Below are 15,158 nucleotides of genomic sequence, written 5' to 3'. Positions count from 1 at the left end.
TGATCCTGGCTCTGTGGCCTTGAGTAAACAACATTACCACTCTGTGCCTTGATTTTCTCATCTGCACAATGGGATGGTAGTGGCATCTGTCTCATAAGGCTCTTGTGAAGGTTACAGAGTTAGTCCTTGAAGAGCACTCCAGGAGCACTGCTGCCACCGTGCTGCCCAGCCAGGGGTTCATCCTCTGCACTGGGGCCCAGGTCCGATCCCAGCACCACCGCCCTTCCCCCGGTTCTTCCCACCCCACCGGGACTGGGCAATAAGCAGTTCGGTTCCCCCAACCTCCCCTTGCTGCCTTCCACTGCTGCCCTATGATGCTTGCCCATTCTCCCCTGCCCCAGACCCCTACTGATCTCTCAAAACCCAGCTCAGTCATTTCTCTGCGAGATCTCCCTGCCCCAAACTCCCCGATAGTTACCCCATTCTTTCGTGCTCCTTCTGTCTCTGGTGTCACACTTGTCGTGCTGTTAGATACTCACTAGGCAGTGAGCTCTTTGGATCAAGGACCAAGTCTTCTGTTTCCGTCTGTCTCTCAAACCAAGCATGGAGCCAGGCTCAGACGTGGCAGGTGCTCGGTGCCAGGGGTGCTACAGAGAGTGACTGCGCAGCTGCTACCCAGGGGCAGCCTGGCCGCGCACTCTTCACACAGGATTTTCACAGCCCCTCTCCCTACCTGGCCCCTGACCCCTGGGTGATCCTGTTCAGATCAGCCCTCTTCCCTGAGCCTCGCTGCTTTTCATCATGTGAGCCCTGGCTGGCAGGATGCTCGTGGGCAGTAAATGAAATCCCGTTGCTGGAAGCTCTGTACCTACCAGGGGAGGCTGAATATAGAGCCTTGGTTCAGTTGGTTTTTCATCCCTGCAATGTTCTCAGACCAGGAAAGGGGGGCACAGGGTAGTTATGTGCAGGCCCATGGTGAGGAGCAGAACCAAAAAGCCTAGCACACAGCCTTCTGGGAGGCAGTACATGCTGAGAAGGAGACATGGCCCATGGAATCAGACCACCAAAAGGCCCCCAGCAGCCACACATCCTCTCCCACATCATCCTCCATTCTCCTGTCGTAAAGTGGGCTCTGTCCCAACCTGCCCGGTTGCTGTGGTGACTCTACACACGAGAGAGCACCTGGTGGCTCTGGGGTTCCCAGCCTGGCTCAGGGCCCTTCTCTTCTTTGCCCCAAGTGAACGGAAAGTGGCTGCCGAGCGACTGGGCTGTGTCCTCTTGCTTTCTAGGTTAACTACATCCTGGAATCACGAGCAAGCACTGCCCGGGCTGACTATTTTGCTCAAAAACAAAGAAAACTGAACAGACGTACAAGCTTCAGTTTCCAGAAGGAAAAGAAATCAGGGCAGCAATGACACGGGCCTCCAGCCCCAATCTGTCACCATAGCTCAGTGCCTGCCTGCCTGCCAGGGCCAGGTGGCCCTGGAGCCCACCTGATGTCCTGCATCCTCGGGGGCAGGCTGGCCCCTGGCGCATGGGCACAAGGCTCGGGGGCTCTTGGGGAATGCAGCTAGGGATGCCTCCACGGGACTGAAGCCTGAGCGGCAGTGGCATTAACAGTGTCAGGGGGCCCGATGACACACGACACAGACGACAGCCCAGCCATCTTCACTGCCCGACGGCCCTGCCTGAGGATGTACATAGCCATGCCCATTTCCTTGCAACTTGATCAAATTTCTTAACAAAAAAAATGTACATTTCTTTTTTTTTCCTTTTAATAAACAGGTGTACTCTTTATCATGGTTGGTATGACAGGCCATTCTTTGGGGCAGAGGATTGGTCACGTCATTTTCCTTAAAACCTGTTCCCATATTGAACAGGCAGATTGGAAAAGCTATGGCTCCATTTCTCAGAAGAAATGTTTAGGGCTTAATCAATAGTTTTAACTATGCCATTTGTTTAAATGAGTGCATTGCTTTGAGACTTGTATCGTACTAAAATTAGGATGGAGGGGCCTGGTGATGTGTGTCCCGGGCCTTCCCTTCAGAAGCCACCTCTCCTCAGCTCGTCCCTGAACCTCTTGGTTTTAGGGACACAGGACTGCGGGTCAGGCATGGGCTCTGGGAGAGTGGGGTGACAGCTGGTTTTCAGATCACGCCGAGCTCCTAGCCACAAGTAGTTTTTTCCATTTCTTCAATAGCAAGTGTATGTTTCAGCTAGCAGTTAGACCTGCATGTGGACTTTACCTGGAATTGGAAGAGTCAGTCTCTGCCGACGCCTAAGGGCCTCCACTCCCCTTCTTCTCCGTACAGGACCTGCCTCGTGGTCTGAGCAAGTGGGAAGCTGCTCTTTCTCCCTGGGGTGAGCGGAGGGGGCGGGGGGCGTTGGTGAACAGAGGTGGCTGGGCAGAGGGAAGCCTGCTCGCATGGGGTCCTGACTGCTGGCGGGGGGGGGGGGGGGCGGGGGGGGCAGGCAAGGGGTCAAGCACCTGCTGAACGCCACACCTCTGGCCACACCAGATGCCTCTGCGGTCCTCACCCGCCTCTCCAGGGTCCCTCCCAGGGTGACATCCTTTCACACTGTCCCCGGCCAGGGTCGAGGACCAGATGTTTCACCAAGGACCTGCATTTCAAACAATTTTTTTAAATTGTTATACAGGAAGAGATGTGCTGAAAACAGCATCTCAAAGTTGAGTGTGTTTCTTTGCACTGGGGGCATTTTAATGAATTCTTCTTTCATTCTGATCTTTGTTTAGCCAACAGAAGCATCCTTTTCTAACGTCTTCCATTCTGACCCACCCCAGAAACAAAAGAAATATTATTTGTAGCTTGCTATCTATCTGTATTTGAATTTTTAGCAATTTTATATTTAGATATCTTTGAAAAATGTAAATGACTAATTTGGTCATTAAATCTTGTGACATATTCAATATTAAAATGATATTAAAATAAAAGTCACATAAATACCATCTTTGGCATATTGCTTGGAATTCTTGAAGTCTTTTGAGTACATTATCCTGACTCGAGACTATGTGGATTGCTCTGGGTAGTGGCATTTGCTGGAAGTTGATGTGGTTCCAAAGGTCCTTCAAATGCACCATGGGCCTCCTTAAATTCTGAGCAAGACAGGATGACCCTCTTCACTCAGGGGTGACACTGAAATCTTCACTTCCCTCAAGTACAAAATCAACACCATTCCCCTCTTGTGAAATACAGCACACATGCAGTTTACATAAAGCCTATCTGCCCACCAGAAGGAAGAATTTGAGAGGGAAACTGTAAAACCACCCAGTTCAAACCAAATATCAAGACTATTTAAATTCAGTTTTTCCCCAGCTCCTCTCTCTCACCTCACCCCTGGATTTGAGGATAAGATCAGAAGCTCCTCAAGGATGGACTGGACCAGCAGGGGCTGAGCATACCCAAGGTAAACCGGGGACCCTTCAGGCCCCCCTTCTGCCCTCGGCAGCATCTCCTGACCTGGCTCTTTGCAGCACCACCCCCCATCCCGATATGGTAACTCTCGACCAGGACTCCCCCCACCCTCCCCGGCCCTGCCCCCATTCGGGCAGCCCGGCACCTGGGCCGTGGTCCCTGGAGCCCCATGGTCTGAGGACCTATAGCAGGCCAGGCAGGCTTTGTGCTGGCCCCTTACAAATGAGGTTCCATGAGCCCATGGAACCCCCTCAGGCAACTGATGGCAGGTCCTGTCATTACCTCTTGGGCTCAGAAGGGTCTCACCTCTTGCTCTGACACCACAGTCCCGCTCTTAACTGCCGGGCTCTGCCCTCCACAGCTAGTGATTTGGTGGCACTTGAGGGTGGGCGCTGCCACCCTGGGGCCTCCATCTCTTCCTCTGTAAATAAAGGTGCTGGAGTAGAGGACCTCTGCAGACCTTTCTAGAAAACGTCTGAAATGTCTCCATCACGGTGAGCCCCACCTTCCTTCCGGTGGTTTCTGCTTCCCAGAACTTGCCAGAGCTTCTCCACTTCTAAGCAAGAATTCTAAGAAATACTGTGAGGCCATTTAGTCCAGCCTCCTGTCTTGGGGCAGCAAATGCAAGCAAGTGCATGCTCCCTTCCAGAGTCCTGGAGCCTCTGCTTGCACACCTCTAGCAATGGGGCACCCACCGCCATTCGGGTCAGTGCCTTTCCTTTTTTTTTTAATTTTTATTTATTTATTTATTTATGATAGTCACACAGAGAGAGAGAGAGAGCGGCAGAGACACAGGCAGAGGGAGAAGCAGGCTCCATGCACCAGGAGCCCGACGTGGGATTCAATCCCGGGTCTCCAGGATCACGCCCCGGGCCAAAGGCAGGCGCCAAACCGCTGCGCCACCCAGGGATCCCTGGGTCAGTGCCTTTCCTTGCTGGCCCACTCCTCACCCGAGGCTGCCTTCACGGATGGTGCGCCAGAACCCACCCAACATGCCTCAGCCTCCATGTGTTAGACCCCCTCTTTCCACCTTGAGTGCCAGCCACCTCCTAATACCTGCGACCTGGGCCCCAGGACCGGTGTCCCTGCTGCCCCAGATGCCCCATCAGCTGCTTGGAGGCCACACTGACATTCCTCTGAGTCTTCTCTTCATGGGTTAAGAAGCTGTTGTGTCCCTGAAAACCTGTCAGCTGCTTTTAGGGTTCACGTTCCCCAGGTCAGGTGGCAAAACATCAGAGGCGGCCGGGGGGGGTGTGCGGAGGAGGGCAAAGCTCTGACTTAGCAGTCAGGATGTGCTCACCATGTGGTGAGGCCAAGGAGGTGGGCAGGTGACCCCCAGGCCACCCCAGAGTGAGTGCCAGGGAAGCTCCGTGGGGGACCTGTGGGCGCCTGGAGGCCTGCAGTATGTGATGGAGTGGCCAGTGCCAAGTGTCCCACCAGGTGTCCCAGAGCCCCCCGAGGGGGCCACACGGGTGCAAGAATACAGCCAGAAGCCACTGCTGGCCTTCACCAACAGGGCTGAGGGAGGCCTGGCGCATGGCCCTGGTCCCCATCCCGCACCCCCATCTCACTCTCCACGTGAGGTAACAAGCAGAGGGCACAGCATCCCTCACTGAGGCCAGGCTGTTGGGAAGTGGCGGGGTCAGCTCTCCCACCTGCCCCCTGCCTCCCTCCCCCCACCCCACCCCCCCGCCCAGCTGGCCTCTGTCCCTCTTGGCCCACGAAGGCCAAAGCACCCCAGATCCTGCAGGTGCCACCGAGGAGGGCCCTGCCATTGGGAAAGCAGCCCAGGAGGAGGAAAGAGTTAAGCCTGTCATGTTATGTTCCCACCAAACACCTCTGCTTAAATGCAAAGTCCCAACAGGGTGGTGTTTGCTATAAAAGCCCTAAGAGTGATTTGTGAAGTCTCGAAGCCCTGTAATCTCGTCAGCATAATGGGATTATATTTCAAATCACCACAGCCTGTTCATTACCCATTTAAACTCCTCTGACAGAGGAAAACTTACATGAAACGTGCAAGGCAGCCCTTGCTGACTTCCCCGCTCTCCTTCCTGATTAGACAAACAGATGCTGAGGTCTGGAATGAAAAAATAATATGCCCATTTATTCATTTTTCTGACAAGTCACAATAGATTTTTAACTGCCAATGAGTGACCTCCCGGAGGTGCGGTGGCTGGGAGGCGCCCACCAGGCAGCAAGTGGTCATTTCCGCCCACGCCAGGCCCTGCCTGGGCCAGGAGCCCTCCTGGGGCCGGAGCTGGCTGCCACTCTGAGCCATGCTTGCTGCCTGTCCTGGCCAGGCTGCGACGCACTCAGCCCAGGTGGGGAGAGCTGTGTGCAGGGCCTCTCGGCTGTCACCACCCTCAGAGGGCCAAGGCCCCCTCCAGGACACAGCCATGGCCTGAAGCCAAAGCCCCAGGTAGGAACTCCACTCTGCCCTTGACTGGGGAGGTTCAGTTTCCCCGTCTGTAAAACGGAGAAAGTGAGAGAGCTCAGGGCCTGGCTTGGGCTGGCACTGCCCTCAGCTCCCCCTCTGGGCTGCCTAGGACCACTGTCCTCAGGCTGCGACAAGGAGAGAATAGCCCACGAAGTGCCGGGCCCTCCCTTGATCATGTCCTTTGGTGCAATAGGCCTTTGTGGACAGCCACTTGCTGGGTCACAGGGCCACAGAGCAGGAGTGGGTGGAGGAGCCCCTCTGGCTCTCTGCTCTCTGCTCTGCGACGATTTCAGGAGCAGGTGTGGGCTGGGGGAGAAGCAGCTGGGTCAGGGATCCCAGCCCTGCCTGTCCCTGGGGTATCCCCCTGCCCTCCTAATTCAAAAGCAGGACATTGCTCCTCAGCTAGGCCACCAGCTGGAGGGAACCCTATGGCAGTGGCATAAATAAGATAATGTCACAGGCCTGGTGCACAGCTGGGGATGGTTAGCCATGGAGACAAGGGTGCCTAGTCACGCACCGGGAACCCCCTGGCCAGGGCCTTCCCTGCCAGGTGGAGTTTGGGCCTCAGGGGGTGGCCCCAGCCCCTAACCGAAGCACCCTCCAGAACCCCCTCTCGCCACCCCCGCCTGCCTCTGCGGAGGAGCTTCAGGCAGGGCTCCCATCTTTATGCATTCACTCTACGAATACATAAGAAATACAGTGAGGCTAATTCTTTTTAAAATGATAAAATTCATCTGTATTATAGCATTCCAGCCCCCAGCTTCCTGAAAGCTAAAAATATTTTAATGTCATATTTCCATGTAAATTTTAGTTTAGAATTTAATACCCTTTTAACATACATTAAATTTTTAGCATTCTTCAAGGCCTTGACTCTTTTAAGGATTCAGCTAATGTGCATTGGAGAAAAGGGCTGGCGGAGGCTGTAAATTAGGAGAGAAAGTTCTAGAAGCAATGTTGTCCCCAAGCCTCTTGCACCCATCTACTCTTAGGAGTTACTCCTCTGGGCTGGGGAGCACCTGAATCAAACCCTGGAATCCTGGGGAGGTGTCAGAAGTCTCCCGTTTCCTTGCTGGAAGGCCAGCTGTGACTGGCTTTACTGGGTACGAAGGGAGTTCACCACGGCAGCCCAGGCCCGGGGAGCCAGGATGGCCTGGGGCCAAGAGCACGGGGCTGCCGCCAGGGGAAGGCCAGGCTCTAGTTCTGCCACTTGTGGCAGGCAACCTTGGTATGCTTTCTGTGCCTGTTTCCTGGCCCCCAAATGGAGCCACGGTCAGCTTATGCACAGGTGATGTTTGAGTGAACATGCATGAAAGGGGCAGTTATGGGCTCCAGGGAGGAGGAGTCTAGGGTGATGACGTGAGTGAACTTGAGTAGATCGCTTTGGTACCCTGCCTGCTCCAGGCCGTAGAGTAAGATCTCAATCACCCAGCAATGCAGGGACCCCCCACCCCGAGGGTGTCTTTGCAAAGCCTCATGACTGCCCGGGGCTACACCCTCACGGTCCTCCTCCTCCTGGGGTAGGCCCAGAAGAGCCAGGGGAAGGCTCTGAAAATGGCAAGGAAGGGCGTTGACAGTGCTTTTGGGGGAAAGTAGTGTGGGGGTTTCGCATCCCCCAGGGCTTCTGAGGTCAAGGTCTGGGGCCTGCCTGAGCGCTCTCCCCACAGCCTCGCACCCTGGGGTCTGGGCTGTGCTGACCAGGCCCAAGCCTTCTGCTGTGAATCACCAGGCCTGGCTCCTCAAGTGAGTCCTTCCATCCGCCTGACAGCTGGTCTGTGAAATGCCGGCAGAAATAATAAAGCCTCCCTCGTGTGGCTGCTGGGAGAACCCCACGAGGTGGCCCCCAGGGAGGACCTGGCGCAGTAGGAGCCCTCACGAACAGGGTAACGTGCAGGGAAGGGCTCACTTGGCCGTCTGTCCAAGCATTCATTAACCAGAATTACAAATTTACAGTGTGGAGACATGAAATCTGGTGAGATGGACACCTCTGCTTTCTAATCACTTGGAGGGGAAGGGAGGAAGCATTGATCAACAGAGACAAACCACATGTTAGGCTCCAACCAGCCTCTGAGACTAAAAGAGCTGCCTTGCTAACTTAGATTTACAAAGGGTGTTTCCATCCTGGCAAGAGGAAGGCATGGGGGCGGGGAGCTGTTGCTGGTATGGGATGGGGGGACCGGGGAGCCAGATAAGGGACCCCCTCTCCATCCCACCCCAGAAGAAGCCCAAGGAATCCCTCCAAGGCAGCCACTATGAGAGTCACTTCCTAATGGGGAGTGAGTTCCCGAACTCTGGAGGAATGTAAGCATTCAGCATTCATTCAACAAGTGTCCATGAATGCCTACCTTGTGTTACGCCCAAACAGGTCCCGAATATGTAGAAATGACCTGATGCAGAGCCCGTCCTTGGGAACTCCTAGTCTGTGAGGCCACAGCCCAGTCTCTAGTGCTCAGGTGACCAGATGTCTGTCACAGGAGCTGCTGGGCCAGTGGGCACAAGCAGACATGGCCTCTTGTTCACAGCCAGCGGCTGAGAACACCCCTGGTAAAGGCGCCGGATGGCTCCATAGATCCAGTTGGAGGATGACAAGCTGGTGGATATCCGGGGAGGACAGAGTCTGAGGCAGAGAAGCCCAAGAGGAACTCTCCAAGCAGGAGAAAGAAAAGTGCCCCCCAAGTCCAGCGCCTCCGTGGGGAGAGGCAGGAACAAGAGATGGCTCCTTGGCCTCCCTCTGGGCTCAGGCAGCCTCACTGGGGGACCCATGGGCGCGAGGCCACGGCGACCTGGAGCTCAACATGCCACATGGTTGTCTTCAACCTGAAGGCAAGAAATTCTCCACCTCCTACTGAAAGACGACCTCCTGGTGGCTACTCCTGGATGGTTGGTTTCTCCCATGTTGGAAAAGGAGGCCTTTGAGTTCAGGGGAGGGACTTATCTGGGCCACTGTGTGGGACGCTGTGAGGGGCCCTCAGGGCCAGACCCAACTATCCTTCCTAGGCTGTCCCAGAACAGCTTCTAGCTGACACTCGAGCTTCCCAATGCCTTTCGTCAATGTGTGTGTCACCATTGTGCAGGACACAGCTGCATCACGTCACCTTAATTACCTGCAGCTCTCTTGCCATTTCTGGACCTCATTTCCTGCTCCTCAGAGGGGCATCCTTGTGGCATCTGGCTGGCTCAGTCTGGGGAGCATGTAATTCTTGATCTCAGGCATGTCATGTTGAACATAGAGATTACTTAAATAAATGAAAAAATAAACTCAAGAAAAGGTTGGGGGGAGGGCATCCTCCATACGGCAAGAGCTAACTTGACTTAGAAGGAGGGATCTCTCCCCCAAATACCATAGACACATCCCAGGCCAGGTCTCTGATTGGCCCCACAGGGGTCACGTGTCCATCCATCCCCGGCTAACCCCTCTGGTGGGGAAATGAGTCAATGCGATGGGCACCCCTCCCAAGACTTCAGGGTTCAGGAGGAGGGACCCCATTTGCCAGAGCTGGGGAGAGAACAGGTAAAATTATGGGCCTCTTTGGCAGTTATTACTACACTGAAGACCTTTCTTTTTCTTTCTTTCTTTCTTTCTTTCTTTCTTTCTTTCTTTCTTTCTTTCTTTCTTTTTTTTTTTTTTTTAATTTTCTCAAACTCACTGGGAAGCAGGGACCTGAAGCCACAATAAGGCCACAAGAGTGAAGGAGTCTGCCCAGTAAGGAAGGGGCCTTCGAGGGACCTGCACCTGCTTCTGACTCCAATCCCAAATGTCTCCACCATGTGGGCACAGAGGAGACCCCCTCGGGAAGAGTGGTGTGCAGGAGAGTAAGTGTGTTTGTGTGTGAGAGAGAGTTTAATCCACCGGTGGCTAACCGTCCCTCCTCTCCCGGGCAGGGGTGCCCACCCTCACACACCTGTGCTCCGGGCACAGCCGAGGCTAACGACTGTCTGCTCTCTGAGGAGGCCGCACACGTCTCTAGCAGCCCCTTCCCCACAGCCGAACAGCTGGCCACCATCTTGGCACACATTTCCCTGTCACATCTGATTTGCAAAGTCATGTCTGGAACAGACCCACAGGAGCATCCGGTTGGGGCTTTTTCAGGTCAAGGAGTATTTTCCAGAGGAGTCTCTAGTCCTTCAGAGGAGAAAAAGACTGTAAAGAGAAGACAAAGAATCCTGTCCCCGTTGCAAGGGCTACCACGCCCCCCCCCGCACCCCCCCCGCGGGGGATCTTCTTCTGAGCCACCCTGGGCTGAGGACTTAAAGATCACCTTGACGTTCTGTCTTTATCCCATTGGCCGTCTGTCGACGGGGAAATCAAGGTTCACAGGAGTCATGTCATTTTCCCAAGATCACATGGCCGCTAAGGGGCTGGGATTTGAACTGGCCCTTCCAGCTGCCCAAGCCCTTGCTCAGCACCATCATGTCCACAGCCTTCCAGCAGATGCCTGAGCTGGGCCATCCTACTGGCCTGACTCCAAGACCTCCTCCTCCTCCGGGAAGCCTACCTGAGCTGGCAAGGACTGCCTCTGCCCTCTGCTCTTACCTGCTGCTGCCTGGAGTTTCCAGTTTCCAGGGCATCCAGGGAGGGGCCCACGAGAGCTGGGTGGCTCTGACCCCTGAAGTCACCCTCTTAGCCAAGGTGTTCTGACCACAAGGAGTGGAAGCCCACAGGGATGCAAGTGATGGGAATCCCACAGCCCTGAGCACCTGCAGGCACCGTGGGAACCGAGCCGGGCCCTCAAGGACCGAGCCACACTCCGCTTCCCTGAGGGCTGGGTTGTGGGTCACCTCTCCCGCTCTGTCTCCTTCAGGGCATTCTGGTGGCGAGGATACCTGTGGCAACCAGCTGCAGGACCTCAGGCTCCCCCTCTGCGCCGCCACCACACTTCACCCCTCCACTTTGAGCACTAACTCCCAGAGGGAGGCTGTGAGGCACCAGAGGGCTCCTGGGGGACCAGCACTGGCAGCAAGGATGGGGCCAGGGAGGGGCGGGGCAGGGAGGTGTCCATCTGCCTCAGGAATGAGGCACGGGCTCAGCAAGGGGTGTGGAGGTGGGTGGTCACCCCGATCTTTTGCTTCCTCCTCCTGCCTAGGTGCTCAGTCTCAGGATGAAGCCCCAAGGAAGTGATTTACACTCACTGTCTGCAGCCTGGGGGCAGGGACCACACCTTCCTTGCTCCCTCAGGGCCTGGCAGGTAGCACCTGCCCAACAAATAATTGTGAATAAATGGAATGAATGTTTGAAGGTGTCCTGGTCCTCAAAGGGGTTCCATCGACGTAAATGGGAAATGCTGTGTTGAACCTGCTCGGCAGTTCCTCTCCTGCAGGACTCCTCAGAGCTTTTTTTTTTTTTTTTTTTAAGATTTTATTTATTTATTCACAGGAGACACAGAGAGAGAGGGGGGGGGGGGGGGCAGAGACACAGGCAGAGGGAGGAGCAGGCTCCATGCAGGGAGCCCGACGTGGGACTCGATCCCGGGACTCCAGGACCATGCCCTGGGCTGAAGGCGCTAAACTGCTGGGCCACTCGGGCTGCCCACTCAGCAAACATTTATTCAATTTGAATAATCACACGTTTTGGGAGTTGGCTGACAGGAAACGTGATTGGGAGAAAGTGTTTCTCAGACACACATAGAACAACAGCCTCCACCTCCGGAGGCTCCGGCAGCGCGCACACCTCTGCGCCAGGCTCCAGCACTGTGCCCGCTGCACAGATGAAGAGTCGGGCTCAGGTGTTCAAGGACTCGGCCAAGATCACAGAGTGTGAAGCTGGGCAGCGGGTGTTATCTGATGGCGGACCCTGCAGCCTTAACCCTACATCGTTCCTGAGTGAAAAGCATGAGGCACAAGCAAGAGCACCGTCCTGGTGTCTGGGTTGAAGTCTCACCTCTGCGTCACCCCCTTCTTGTGTGACACTGGGCCAGTCACGTCACCTCTCTGAGCCTCGGTTTCTGTATCTGTAAAATAGGGCTAATAACGCCTAATGAGGGGATCCCCGGGTGGCCCCCCGGGTCGAGGCCCACCTCAGGCTCGCAGCACGGAGCCTTCTTCTCCCTCTGCCTGGGTCTCTGCCTCTCTCTCTCTCTGTCATGAATGAATAAATAAAATCTTTAAAAAATAATAATTCCCTCACGAGGATTACCGGAGCTAGGAGATCTCTGGGGTGGCGCCACGGAAGTCCCGGCGACGGAGAGGCCCCGGGCGAGCCTGCCTCCCAAGTGAGGCCCGCGGCTGAGCCTGAGGCCTCGCGGCCCCACAGAGGCCGGCGACCCGCGGCCGGAGCTCGAGGCCGGGCCCCCCGGGACGGGCCACGGGGCAGCGGGGCCGCGGCGGGGCAGCGAGCTCGGGGCGGCCTGGCCCGTCCTCCAGCCCCGGGCCCGCTGGGCCCACGAGCCCCGGCACGAGCCCGGAGAAGATGGCGGCCGGAGCCCGACCGCCGCCGCCCTCCAAGCGGGGCGCGTTACCTCAGAAGCGCGACCAGGCGGCAAACGGAGCGAGTCGGCGCCCAGGGCGGGCGGACGCGGAGGAGCGAGGGGCGAGGAGCCGGGCAATGTCGCCGTCCGCTTTGTCTTTGTGTTTTCTTCCAGCAGAACCGCCTAGAAGCTCTGAGAAAATCCGTTCCCGCCTCCGAAGTGCTGCTTTCCCCAGAAATCTTTTATGAAAGGTGAAAGGTTTACGAGACCCGAAGAGCCAACCAAGCGGGATGATTGTCTTTGGAGTGACCCCATATTTTCACCCCGGGCGACCCCAGCCGCGACCTCCCGGAGCCCCGCCCCCCTCGGCCCGTAGCTCGCGCTGACGTTATCTCTCGGGAGGGTTTTATGCGCTTTAATTTAACTCCCCTCATCATTATTTCCCGGACTTCGAGGTTTTCTCTCTCGAGCTGCCCTTCTTGGGACAAGCGTAATCTGTTTGCCATCAAGCCCAATAAATATGTTTGTGCGGCGACGGGAAGCATTTGGGGAGACAGGCCCAGGCCCGGGCCCGGCTGCGCGTCCTTGAGCCCCGTCCTGCGGGGGGCCTCGGGCCGGTGGCCAGATCTGGCAAACGGGCATCCAGGACAGCCACTTAGATACGGATTTCAAACGAACTATGAATTTATTTTAGTGTAAGTGGGTCCCGTTCAATACACGCCTTGCAAAACCGATTTGGCGTTGATCTGCCGACCCGCTGTCGCTGGGAGTCCTGTGTTCCTCCGGCATCAGCCCCTGGGAGCCACCCTGCTCACTTCCCCCGAGGGTAGATTAAGGTGCTAGAGAGTGGGTTCATGTAGGAGAACCACCCAACCCTGCACCACGGTCTGGGTGGCTCCAACAAAAGAAATTTATCTGGAGATCCCTGGGCGGCCCAGTGGCTTAACGCCCGCCTTCGGCCCAGGGCGTGATCCTGGAGACCCGGGGTCGAGTCCCACGTCAGGCTCCTTGGAGCCTGCTTCTCCCTCTGCCTGTGTCTCTGCCTCTCTCTCTCTCTCTGTTTCTCTCATGAATAAATAAATAAAATCTTTAAAAAAAAAAAAAAAGAAATTTATCTTCTCACGGAAGGCTAGAATTGCAAGATCAAGGCATCATCAGGGTTGGTTTGTCCTGAGGCCTGTGGATGGCCATCTTCTCTCTGTGGCCCTCTTCTCATAAGGACACCAATTTCCCTGGATCAGAGTCCACCCTCCTGATGTCACTTCAGCTTCATTGTTTCTCTGAAGACCCTGTCTCCAAGGTACCACAGCCCATGGACCTGACCCTTGGCACTGTTCCCAGGTACAGGGGTCAGGACTTCAACATATGAATGTGAGAGGGGACACACTGTGGCCCCCCACGAGAGCCCCCCAAGGGGGGGCGAGGCAGCTATTCTGCCCTGAACAACTGGTACCCCCACACCCTCAGCACAGCTGTTTACTCCCAACCCACCCCCACCCCCCACCCTGCCACACTCTCAAAATTGGGGCCTCCTTTCCAAAGGGCAAATACCACAATGAGAACCCTCACTCCCTGGTTCCACCCTCATGGTCTGAAGCCAGCCTCAACCCTCCTGGTTACTGTGGGGGAATGGTCATCCTCTGGCTCCTGGCTGTCTCTCCAAGCCACCACAGCCCATGGAGCTGACCCTTGGCAAAGTGGTCCTTTAGGGCAGCACCTTGACAACCCAGCCTTGGAAGACACCCTTGTCCACTGAAACCTGGCCTGAGCTCTCGGTGGCAAAGCCAGGGAGGCATAGCCCTTGGGGACATTCAGAGCTTGTGCCATAGCACAGTGACCCAGCACCTGACTCCTGCAGGAGTTGGGGTGGCCTCCAGCTCCTGGGCCATGCCCCTGTACTCGTACAAAGATTGATCTGTGGTCTGACTGCACCTTCTCCCTGGGGGGCCCAGGGCTCAGCAGCCGCCTGGACCCTAGACCCTCCCCCTCCCCACCTGGCCCTCCGCCCTGGGCTGCTCCAGCTCCTGAGCTGGCACCATGGCACACGCCTTCAGTTTGATTGGCCCCCCAGCTCCTGGTCAGGTGCCGGGTACCTGGCCAGGTCCTCCCCCTCCAGGAGAGATGGATTTGACCACCTCCCCACAGGAAGTCCAAGTCTGGGGTGTACTGACAGGCAGCCCTGCAAAAACAAGATCTTGGGTATCTGGCTACCACTGCTTCCCAGCACCCGCCCTGTGCCTGGTTCAGAGCAGAGCTGCAGGGAATGCGATCCCGGCCTGTCAGATGTCATCCACACCATCACCTGACCTCGCCATCATGCGTGGACATGCTGAGAGGTGCCCAATGGGACCTGCAAGCCAAGTCTGAAGCCCAGAGAGGCAAAGGAGCAAATAAACTATTCAAACCATCTAATCCTAAACTTGCTCAAACACACTTATGTGGTCTTGCCCATTCATTTCCACAGTAAAGGCTCTTTGGGGCTCTGTCCAAAACACAGCCCATAGATACTTATTGAACAAATGGAGTCAACACAGATTTCCCTAACCATGGTTCATGCCAGCAATGAAATAACCCCATTATACCCCTGACAAAAAGTGTCCACGAGAACCTCCCAGAACCTCCCTTCATTGTCCAAAAGAAGCCAGGCTCAAGCGAGCACAAACTGTTCCTAGAGGTCCAAGAACAGGCAAAACTACTCCAGGCTCCCAGTGTTCACAGGGGCCATCCCATCTGGAGAGCAGTCACACATGCACACCTAAGCTCCGTGCAACTTGCACTCTGAAAGCTATACCTCGATTCAAAAGTTAGGGAAAATAAAAATAATGTCAAATATATCTGAGTCATACAAATCTATACATTGGTTTAAACTTCATGGAAAGGGATCCCTGGGTGGCGCAGCAGTTTGGCGTCTGCCTTTGGCCCAGGGCACGATCCTGGAGACCCGAG

The 15,158-nt window shown here is 55.7% G+C and overlaps 1 protein-coding gene and 1 long non-coding RNA gene across 12 annotated transcripts in view; one reads left to right on the top strand and one right to left on the bottom strand.

The window, feature by feature from the left end:
• MAPKAP1 (MAPK associated protein 1) overlaps positions 1 to 1,737 on the top strand; it is a 249,759-nt gene extending 248,022 nt beyond the window's left edge. For all 11 annotated transcript variants that reach the window (XM_077850685.1, XM_077850684.1, XM_077850677.1 and 8 more), the window contains one exon: positions 1,230 to 1,737. In XM_077850685.1, the coding sequence (XP_077706811.1) occupies positions 1,230 to 1,355 (126 nt within the window). In that variant the 3' untranslated portion in view covers positions 1,356 to 1,737. The remainder of the gene's footprint in view (positions 1 to 1,229) is intronic.
• A 1,755-nt stretch (positions 1,738 to 3,492) lies between these two features.
• On the bottom strand, positions 3,493 to 11,813 carry LOC144285523 (uncharacterized). Its single transcript, XR_013353806.1, has 4 exons — positions 10,068 to 11,813; positions 9,711 to 9,949; positions 5,381 to 9,044; positions 3,493 to 4,557 (listed from the first exon to the last, which is right to left on the bottom strand). It is a non-coding gene; the product is annotated as an uncharacterized LOC144285523 (long non-coding RNA).
• Between the last annotated feature and the right edge of the window lie 3,345 nt (positions 11,814 to 15,158).

Source organism: Canis aureus, chromosome 16 (genome assembly GCF_053574225.1).
Source record: "Canis aureus isolate CA01 chromosome 16, VMU_Caureus_v.1.0, whole genome shotgun sequence".
In the NCBI taxonomy this organism is placed as follows: Eukaryota; Metazoa; Chordata; class Mammalia; order Carnivora; family Canidae; genus Canis; species Canis aureus.
This window is presented reverse-complemented; position numbering and strand designations above follow the sequence as displayed.